The 10988-nt window shown below is 44.1% G+C and overlaps 1 protein-coding gene across 1 annotated transcript in view; it reads left to right on the top strand.

Annotated features, from left to right (window-relative positions):
- Positions 1 to 662: 662 nt before the first annotated feature.
- Positions 663 to 10988, top strand: part of enox1 (ecto-NOX disulfide-thiol exchanger 1) — a gene marked incomplete at both ends in the record, with an annotated part of 69961 nt that continues 59635 nt past the window's right edge. The window contains 3 exons of the mRNA XM_080752846.1: positions 663 to 675; positions 1429 to 1527; positions 2745 to 2882. Of these exons, the coding sequence (XP_080608972.1) occupies positions 663 to 675; positions 1429 to 1527; positions 2745 to 2882 (250 nt within the window). The remainder of the gene's footprint in view (positions 676 to 1428; positions 1528 to 2744; positions 2883 to 10988) is intronic.

Raw genomic sequence — 10988 nt, 5'->3', positions numbered from 1 at the left:
ATTCGTCACGTTCAAACAACACACTGTATGGGCCAATGTTTCTAAAGACCGCCAAACTGTATTTGTATGTATGTATGTACGTACGGTATGTACAGTATGTACGGTATGTATGTATGTATGTATGTATGTATGTATGTATGTATGTATGTACGTACGTACATATCAGGTATTATGATTATACTAGAAGGAAGATTTCTTTTCCAAGCAAGTGTACAGAAAGAGTTAAAATTATGTTTTATGTGGCCACACCCACCAGTTCATTAAGTATGCCAGGTTGTCATGGTGGGTGGGTTGAAGTTAACCACACCCATGTGTGTTGGGTGAATGGTAAAAGGGGAGGGGATGATTATATGATGGCATTTTATCTGTGTTTTTGGATTGGCACATTTGACCCACAAGGTGTCAGCCTCCAGGAAGAAACCCCAAATTCAAAGGGAATACATAATTGCTCATAACAACAACACCAGGGGGTCTAATGAAATACTGTCAACCTCCTAGACACCTGAAAAAGTACAAAACTATGGCACCGCCTCTTTAAGGACTTGAGACACAGCTCTGGAAAGGGCCAGGAATAAGGTGAATAAGATTAATGGAGGAGTTGTCCCCAGCCCTCACGTAGTGTGATTAGAGCGGTTGCATGTGGGAGCGTTTGGAGGCTGGTAATGAGGGTGAGAGGTGAGACTCTGACAATACCCACAAGATGTTTATGGACATGAGTGGCAGGCAGAGTAGCAGCTTCAGCTGGCACCCATCAGGACGATGACGTGTGTGTGTGTGTGTGTGTGTGTGTGTGTGTGTGTGTGTGTTTGTGTGTGTGTGTGTGTGTGTGTGTGTGTGTGTGTGTGTGTGTGTGTGTGTGTGTGTGTGTGTGTGTGTGTGTGTGTGTGTGTGTGCGTGCGTGCGTGCGTGCGTGCGTGCGTGCGTGCGTGCGTGCGTGCGTGCGCGCGTGCGTGTTTTAGGAGTTTGCTTGTAGAGTACTAGCTTGTGTGTGTTTTTTAAGATCAGAGCCTCAGGCTGAGAGCTGAGTGTCAGTTTAGATGAGTCAGACTGTGCGTGCGTGCGTGCGTGCGTGCGTGCGTGCGTGCGTGCGTGCGTGCGTGCGTGCGTGCGTGCGTGCGTGTGTGCGTGCGTGCGTGTGTGCATGCGTGCGTGCGTGTACTGTAATACTGTGTGAACCACTCACACAAAGATTTGGAGGACCCCCTGTAGTAACTCTGAGGACCCCCTAGGGTTAGGGTTAGGGTTAGGGTCCCCAGTTGAAGACCCATGGCCTAAAACTGTGAACTGTAAACTGTATTGTAACATAAGCTGTCCTGTCTCTCTCTCCTCCAGGTGGAGTGGCCAGCTTGCTGTCCTTTACTGGATGACTCCATCCCTCTGTCTGCTCATCCCTCCATCCTTCTGTCTCCTCTTCCCTCCATCCCTTAGCCTCCTCATCCCTACATCCTTCTGTCGTCCAGGAGAAGCAAGGCTCTGATGAGAGGAGAGGAGAGGAGAGGAGAACGCCAGGACCTGTGATGGCCAGCAGTGCGTACAGCACAGTTCATTTAGACCAGTGGTCCTCAACCTTTTCAGGCCGCGACCCCCAAAATAATCACATTTTAACTGGGGACCCCCCACCCTGACGAGCACTAAGAGTTGAGGCATAACATTTTGTATAACACGGTTCTATTGTGAAAATAGCCGATCTACATGCTCACAATGCCCCGCAGCGCGAGCCGTTGAGCTATTTTCACAATTTCAGCCTCTAATATTTGACAATTTGGCCAATGTTTAATTTGTCAGCTTAGAGGTATTAAAACGTCCTTAAATTGTCACTTTAGAAATGTGCAGATACCCTCTTTACACTTATGTTGGTTTGTTTACTGTTGCACATTAAGTTAATCATCTGGGGACCCCCCAAAATAATTTGGGGGTCCCGACCCACAGGTGAACCATTTAGAAGACCTGTGGTGGCCGGCAGTACAGGCCAGGTTGAGGAGGTTCCAAGGGGTGCCCTGCTAAGTTAGTCAATATAGCATCGAAATCTGTTACTATACTTGGCTATTTGAAAATAGACGATGTACAAGCTCACATGTGTTGCGATGCGACGCATTGTGAGCTTGTATAGCTGCTATTTTAAGGAAAATATGCCATAGATTGCTTTTTGTTCATTGAGGATTTGAAGTGAAACCAACATTGAACCCATGTCAAAAACAATTCATGTTAAATGCTTTCTAAAACTCAAACACATTGCATCTTTCTATAAAAAGTATGTAATGAAACTCGTGATATTCAACATAATCTCCATGACTCCACTCTTTTCTCTAAAATTGTTATACAATCCACCAGCATACAGATGTGACATTGGAAAACTTCACACATCCTGTCATTGGCAAGACAGTAGATTTTCAGGGGATTGTCAGAACATTGAGCTCGTAGATCAGCTATTTTTGCTATTTTTATGACCTTCTTTGACTTCAAAGTTTAAATCGGAATGAAGGAGGATTCTTCTTTTCAATAGATATGGAGTGGTTTCTTGCCATTTGCGAGTTTCTGCAAAGATACGCCCCATTCTCAATACAAATTTGAAAGACAAAACAGGGAAAGAAACCTGTGGGGGAAAAAAAAGAATTTCCAGGAAATGTTCAGTAAAAGAGCAGTAAATACCAAAGAGTTGAAATGGCACACCCGTACATGCCTCCAACATAGCTGATTGCTACAGTGTGTGAGTATGTCTTTGCTCTCTGTCCTGTGCTGTGCAGCAGCGGATGGTGTTGGTAGCCTGGGCGCGGAGCAGAGGCACCTCAGTGTTCCCGTCACAGAGCATGGGGCCTGGGCTACTGCCATGAACAACCTGGGCATCCTACCCATGGGCATGAACGGGCAGCCCATGGTCTCAGGTAAGCCTCCGTCGCTCCGTGCTCCTTCTGTCTTTCACAGCTCATTGAAAGCAGTGGTTCTCAAACCTCTACGCGCCAAGGATCCCCCATAAATTGAAAAAGAAACACACAGAAACCCTAAAAAATAAACACACAAATAAAAGAAAGAAGGGAGTCAGTAGCATGGATTGTCTGTATAAACTTCAGAAAGGAGTCAGTATATTCAGAAAGAAACAACAGAAAGAAGGAGGCGGTATAGTGTGTTTACACTGCAGAAAGATATGTTCAGCATAAGATATGTTACAGTATAAGATATATTCAGTATATGTTCAAATATGTTCAGTATAAGATATGTTACAATATAATATATGTTCAGTGTAAGATATGTTACAGTATAAGATATGTTACAGTATAAGATATGTTACAGTATAAGATATGTTCAGTATAATATATGTTACAATATAAGATATGTTCAGTATAAGATATGTTCAGTATAAGATATGTTCAGTATAAGATATGTTCAGTATAGTGTGTTGTATAAAGACATGTTCAGAACAAGAGAGGGAAGAGGCTTGATGTTTTCATGCTGCAGGATGTCCTTACAGGATCTGGGAGTGTGTCGATATTTCGACATAACTTTTGTTTTGACGTTCCATTTGTTCAGCGCGGGTGAATGTTAACCTGGTGACCTGCCGACGCTGGTGAATGAAATACAGAATACATAAAACGCAACATACCTGACAACAACATGAAAACACACATCTCTAAGTTTATGGCTTTAGTGCATCATGGACTCCTTTCTAAACAAAGTTAAACAAGCACTAAGTAATATGCAACTCCAATATTATAACAAAGGCCACCCACCTCGTTCAATACGGAAGTACACAATGAAGAGGTGGAGGTGTGGCAGGGCATTTATACAGGGGCAGTAGGAGGGCACTTAAAGGATCGAGCTGTGGCCACAAATGCACTATAAACTGGACTAGTTCTTCATTATCACTCATAACTGGACTAGTTCCTCGCAGGCAAAGTGATGTCCGTGGCGTATCCATGGATACTGCTGTTTTCCTTCCTGTGATTGGCTGTTATTTGTGGAGTGTGACACCCCTACAGTACGTCCAGTAGAACTATGAACAAAGGACACATTTTTGGAGCACAGGACACGCATGCAGCCATTAGACTACATCTCACTATGTCTGCCATCGTTGTCTCACCCTGCCATTAGACTACATCTCACTATATCTGCCATTGTTGTCTCAGCCTGTCAGATTATATTCAGTTTATATGCTCCCAATGAAACCATCTGAGACACTGTAGCACTGCTGTTCTAGACACTGAGAAATGGGAGGGAGAGAGAAAGAGAGAAACAGAGCGACAGACAGAGCAACTGAGATAGAGTGGGATTCAGACAGAGAGACTGACAGAGCGAGAGAGAGAGAGAGGGAGAGAGAGAGGGGGAGAGAGAGAGAGAGAGAGAGGAGAGAGAGAGAGAGAGAGAGAGAGAGAGAGAGAAAGAGGGGTTGAATGAGGATAAGGACAATACGAGAGGAAGCTTTGGTCTTCTTTTTAATGGCCTGATTTCATATCTGTCCCACTGCTGACGCTAATGGGGTTGTTAACTCTCTGTGTGTGTGTGTGTGTGTGTGTGTGTGTGTGTGTGTGTGTGTGTGTGTGTGTGTGTGTGTGTGTGTTCTGTGCTGTGCTGTGCTGTGCTGTGCTCTGTGTGTGTGCCGTGCATGTGCGCGCGCATGCATGTGTGTGCATGTGATAGAGACTAAAATACAAGGACACAAATGCGTTTCTCTGCATGACTTTTGTGTGGGCACGTGCGCGCCGTGCACATGCCCACGCTATTGAGCTGCAATTACCATTATGACAGCTCAGCCACCGAGGATAGAGAGAAATTAGGGGCATATTAAAATTCATGAGAATATTTTATATCATACATATTTATGGAATTATAACGGATATGGAAAAACCTCCGCCATTTAAATTTTATATGTCAGACTCCTGCCGTTTGGTGTAGCCACTGAAACCACTGAGTTCTGGAAGGCTGGCCACAGAGTCATACACACGCGTACGCATACACAGACACATTGTGAGCTTGTAGATCTGTTATTTTTGGTGCAAAAATAAAATGCCTTTGCAGACAGTCCATTAAAAAAAAGGACCAGAATGTTTAAAGGGACTACACCATGAATTTTCATTTTTCCAATTTGTATGTATTTTTTTTTTGGGTGTCCCACCAGCACGTTCTATCCTCACAAAGTCTTATTTCTGACCATTGTGTCTTTCTCAGTTTATGGGCAGATCTATGTAAGCAGGTCTCAGATTGTTTAGGTCAGATTGTGATATCACAATCGGGACCTACTGCTACTGCTGTGCTGAGTGGGGGTTGGCGAGAGGTGGGCAGGCCTGAGAAGGAGGCAGGAGGAGCTGGGAGAGGGTTGGGGAGGGGTGGGCACACAGATATAAAAAGCTAGATACCTCCTCCGCCGCTGCAGTTCATTGGCGCGACTGGTCAAACACCGCTGGCGGAAGTGCGTAACTGTGGAACTGCGGAAGGCACTCTGCCCCCTCCAATGGGAAAGAGGGAGTCCTGCCAGTCCTGCATCTGATTGGCCTACCGAGCTTCCCATTCTGTGACGCACAAGGAAGCGTCCTTCAGAATTCCCAAGAGCCCCACCTCAGAATTCTGGAGGCTTGCATAGAGTTATTGGGAGGCTTGCCAGCTCTCTTTGACCAACCCCCCCCCCCCCCCCCCCCCCCCCCCCCCACCGGAGGGAGGTATCTAGCTTTTTACATCTGTGGGTGGGCAGGCCTGCTGAGCAGGAGGTGGGGAGGAGTGTGGGGCCAAAATTGTCTCAATAGCGCATTCCTCCCACTCAGGACAAGGCGGTACTGCAGCTGAAAATGCTCTGAAAGCCAGGCAGAAATGACAGGGGCTCTGAGTGGTAATTTAGCCTCAAACCTTTTGAAAAACGTTTTTGGGACACAAACAATGTTATATAAATTATTTTTAAATGCATGGTGTAGAACCTTTAAAAATCACTCCATAAATGTTTCTGATTCCAGCCATATGCACAAGCACAACTCCTTCATTTGGCCAAAGTATGACCCAAATAGCGCGTGTCTCCATGCTGGAGCATGCACTGAAGGGATGGAGTATCTAATTTACTCAGACAGTGATGCGTTAATGCATATTCAAAAACCATTCATCCAATCACCAACATGCGCATGATGGCTGAAATCGTGATGTATTGTTCGCTGTCTGGATTGGTAAAATAGTTTTTTTCATGTAGTATTTCATTCTATCCTGTTTTTCCGAGGCGTCTTGAAAGCACCATCACTATTTCGCGTTTTGTATTGAACGTGGACGGAAGCCCTTATAAAATTGCATCTTCTTATTTTTTTATTTTTTTTAATAGAATCGCATTGGGTAAAACTAAATCATTCGTATCGGGATCAGACGTGAATCGTAATGCATCGTATCGGCAAGATTTCAATGTATCGCAAATATATCGTATCGCTGGCAGTGTATCGAGATGCGTATCGAATTGCCTCAGTGATGGAAGACTGTACTGTACAAGCCGAGCCAGGGAAACCTTGACATTCTGACAAGGTTTTTTTTTTTTTCGGAATACGCACAAATTGCACACCAAATCCCATGCGTTTTAGTCATGCATCAGACGAAGAAACACCGTCTCTATAAAAGGCCTTTAGTGTAAATCAGGCATAACTCTTATCATATCCCTTAAAGCTAACCTCTAAATGTCTCTCCATGTCTACTTCTAAAATTCTACTATATTCACGCACGCACACACACACACACACACACACACACACACACACACACACACACACACACACACACACACACACACACCCACACACACCACGCGCATACACTCGTGCACAAATGTGCGCACACGTGGGCCCAGCAAATACAAAAACTGTTCCATTGATTGCTCTCATCATTCATTGCACAGCCAACCCCGCATAAAATACATAACATAAGATGAATGTAAACTTAAAGGGATATTCCACTTTCAAAAAAAACTTTGGGTCATTTTATCGTCAAATCAGTTTTTTATGAACACCCTGGACAGTTTTCAATTTGCTTCATTCAAAATTTTGATATTTGAGGTAAATGTTATCAGGCCCTCCAGGCCCAGGGCCTCTCCCCATGCACACCAATTGTAACTTCAAACTCCATTTTAATCATGATAGATTCATTAAAAACACCCATTACTTTTTCTGGTGACTCATACTACCCTCCTAATATGTGAGCCGGCCGTGTTTTTTCAATAACTCTTTTAATTATTTGTAATAATTCTTTGGGAAAATGGAAAAATTAAATAGAATAAGGAATTATTAAAAATAATAATCCCCCCTCTCCCAGCAGAAGGAAAAGTCTACATTAGGGGTCTTCAAAGGTTTTCAGGTCAAGGACCCCTTAGTTGAGAAAGAGATGAAGCAGGGACCCCCACAACCTTTTCATAGATTCCATATGCATATAGTTTTCATCGTTTAACAGCACAATCACCAGTGTATTTTGGATTCATGTCAATTTGTGTTTTCAGATATTTAACCACTTGAACCGTCAATACTTCATAAACTTGACCTTTCACTCTGTACTTAGTCTGCTCTTTTTCCCCTCTACAAAAAAACTCTTTACCAAAAATAGACGATCCACAAGCTCACAACGCCTCACGCAAGGCGTTGTGGATCTGCTAGATTTGGCTAAAGTTCTCAGAATATGGACGCTAGGGTTCTAGTGGTTAATATAAAAAACGTTTCTATCACTCAAAGATTTGGAAGACTCTCTGTAGTAACTCTGAGGACCCCCTAGGGGTCCCGGACCCCCTGTTAAAGACCCATGGTCTACATAATGATACATACCATGCACTCACGCACACACACACAGGTGTAGGGTGCCTCAAAGCAGTGTTTTGGTCCGAGACCCGCTTGGAGAGTCACCAAAGATCACAGAGGGCTGTTTGGAACTAGTCCCCAATTTTAACAAAATCTTAACTTTCATTCACATTTTTGTCTGCCTGTACGTTTTAAAAGTGATATCGGTCCTACAAAAGTTTGCAACATTTTAAAGTTTCACCAAGAAAAAAAATTAAAATGGCCAATCTACAAGCTCTCAACGCTTAGCTATGTGATGCGTCATGAGCTTGTAGATCATCTATTATTATCTATTTGTCGTACAAGAAATAGCAGTAAGACTGGGGAGATAAGCGACCGTCAGGTCACATGTACTGCTTTGCGTGATTTTGGGGCAAAACCTGTAGGAGCAGTGTCCAAAAATGTGTTTTGCAAGAATCGGCCTCATGGTGGTGCTAGAAGAGGGCCATGTGAGAAATGAGGGGTGGAGGTTGTGGTTTGGCAGCCAAGGAGTGTGTGTGTGCAAAGTTTGGCATGGATAGGGGCAACGGTGGCGGAGATATGAGTATAGGGGAAAAGTGTGACGTGTAGTGATGTGACGTGACTGACAGGCAGACAGCCGGTGGAGGTTTTGATAGTAACTACGACCTGGCGGTCGCAACTAGGGCTTAAATGGTTAACATGACTCAAAAACATGCACGCATGCACGGGGGTTCTCAGCTTTGGTCACATGTAAAAAGGGGTGGCGGGGTTCCAAAGGGGGGGGGGGGGGGCAGTTTGGGAAGCACCATCTCAAAGTAACGTGGCGGCAGCAGTAAAGTTGACAATGTGTGTGACTGAGAACAGACAGACACACACAGGGGCGTCACACCAAATGCTGGGCCCCGGGTACAAGGATTCACTGCGGGCCCCCCATGAATGTTAACTATTGAAAAATAGCAGATATACAAGCTCACAGCGCGGCACCGAGTGCCGCACTGCGAGCTTGTAGATCTGCTATTTTTGAAAAATCAGGAAAATGTGTGCAAGAAACCTATGTCAAGGACCCCCAAGATCAGGGGTGGGCAATTATATTTTCCATGGGGCCACATGAACAACAGAAAATATTGTGGAGGGCCGGGCCAAAAGGCAGTGCTCCCCGCAAGATGTGCTCCCTGCAAACTAAACACACGTCAGCTTTACCTCCGACTTCAGTAAATAAATACTTTTTGTTGAAAACCCGGCATTCAGCATCGACTTTTCTTTTTTTAGCCATTATTGATGGCTATGGTAAGGCAGGTCGTCTTGACGTGTGACCAGTCTGACCACCTGCTTGTTATTGAGACAACATCCAATGATTAGGCACACGTGCTGATGTACGCATTGCGTCCATATACGTGAATAAAAAACTTCAAAATAAAAGAAATGCAGCTTTAGTGTTTATTTTGTAATTTGCCATTATACCCTACAAGGGCCGTCAGAGTGAACCAAAGGGCCGCATACGGCCCCCGGGCCGCACAATGCCCAGGTCTGCCCAAGATGATATGTATTTGGCCACGGACCCCGATCTCAAAATATTTAGTTCCAGGGACCCCCCCCAGAAGCAAAATTTGAGTTAGAAATGTTCGCTTAAAAAAATACATATATATTCAAAGATTTTCACACATTTTCACAACTTTTCAAAAATAGCAGATCTACAAGCTCGCAGCGCGGCACTCGGTGCCGCGCTGTGAGTTTGTATATCTGCTATTTTTCAATAGATAAAGTTATTAGGGCCCCTCCACCTTGGGCCCCAGTAACTCAGTCCCACTTTCCTATCCCTTGTGACGCCCCTGGACACACATTCTCCCACAACCATGAAAGTGTTTTGTGGAGCTGAAGGAAAAGCACTCATACTCCCAACATTGGCTACACATGCGCATCTGGATGTAATCAATAGCTATAGGCTGGCTTCCCTCTGCTCAAGTATATTTTACTCAAGCACTGTGTCTCGATGTCGAGGTACTTTTATTAGTGGCCAAGGCCACGAAGTGGCAAAAGGCCACTCATTGTTATTGGACTTCATCATTACTATTATTATTATTATTCTTCCGCCACTTTTTCTCTAGCGGCTAGACCGTGCAGTCGCTTTTTACGAAACTCGGCAGTATGGCAGAGGACTATGCCAAACGGCTAAAACGCGAAGCTCACAACAATCGGCCAAAGGGTGGCGCTGTAGGAAGCCTTTGAAAAATGCCAACTTTGAAGAGGTGTAGCTCATGCCCTGTTTCAGGTACAGCAATGAAACCTGTATACACTTATGCGTCTCCTCATGCCGAACAACTTTTACGCTCTGACTTTTGACCTCTGACCTTTACTTCTCCCACAATTTTGAATTATATGAAAAACAGTCAAAATCTATCTCCTCCTGGGATTTTCGCGTAACGTGCGCGAAACTTTTTTTACATGAACTTTGGACCAACGCGGTCATCGCACAGCGGCCGGATTTCTTTTAAAGCGAAACATTATTTTTTAATAATTCACTGTATAATGCAGTTTCAGGCAAATTATTCTTCTGCCTCTAAATCATACATGCAAAGTGACACGTTCATGGCATTTGGCAAATATGTAGAGGGTTAGTCCAAATATCACTGAAAGCAATCTTACTCCAATTGGCCAAAGGGGGGCGCTATACGAAGCGTTTGAAAACTCAAACTTTAAAGGGGCATAAGTCATGCCTCGTTTCGTTTGAAGACATGCAACTTGCTTACACGCGTGCCTTGACTCAAGCGGAAGACATCTGTGTCTTTGTTAAGTAAGCTCCGCCCTTAGATTTTCCGCCATTTTGAGCAGTTTGTAAAACACTTAAACCCGCTTTTATTCCAGAACTTTCGCGTCACGTGCACAGAACTTTTTTTACATGAACTTTGGACCAATATCTAAAGATCTGTCAGATCGGATTTTTTAAAAATTGAAACATGCTTTTTTAATAATTCAATCAACATTGCAAGTTTTATGCAAATTATTCTTCTGCCTCTAAAACATACATGCAAAGTAAAATTTTCATGATGAACTACTGTAGAGGGTAAGTCCAAATATCACTGAAACCAAAAAGAATCATATTTGAACTGGGGACCCCCCACCCTGACGTGAGTAGGGTTTTCCCATGATCTGGGCCTTAGGCTAGAAGCAGAATAGAGCTGGGACGTTCGCGAACGAATCAAATCTTTTGAACGGCTCTTTGAAGTGAACGTTGGGATCCGGTTCGCGCAGTAG

This window comes from Nannobrachium achirus (genome assembly GCF_963921795.1).
Source record: "Nannobrachium achirus genome assembly, chromosome: 22".
In the NCBI taxonomy this organism is placed as follows: domain Eukaryota; kingdom Metazoa; phylum Chordata; class Actinopteri; order Myctophiformes; family Myctophidae; genus Nannobrachium; species Nannobrachium achirus.
This window is presented reverse-complemented; position numbering and strand designations above follow the sequence as displayed.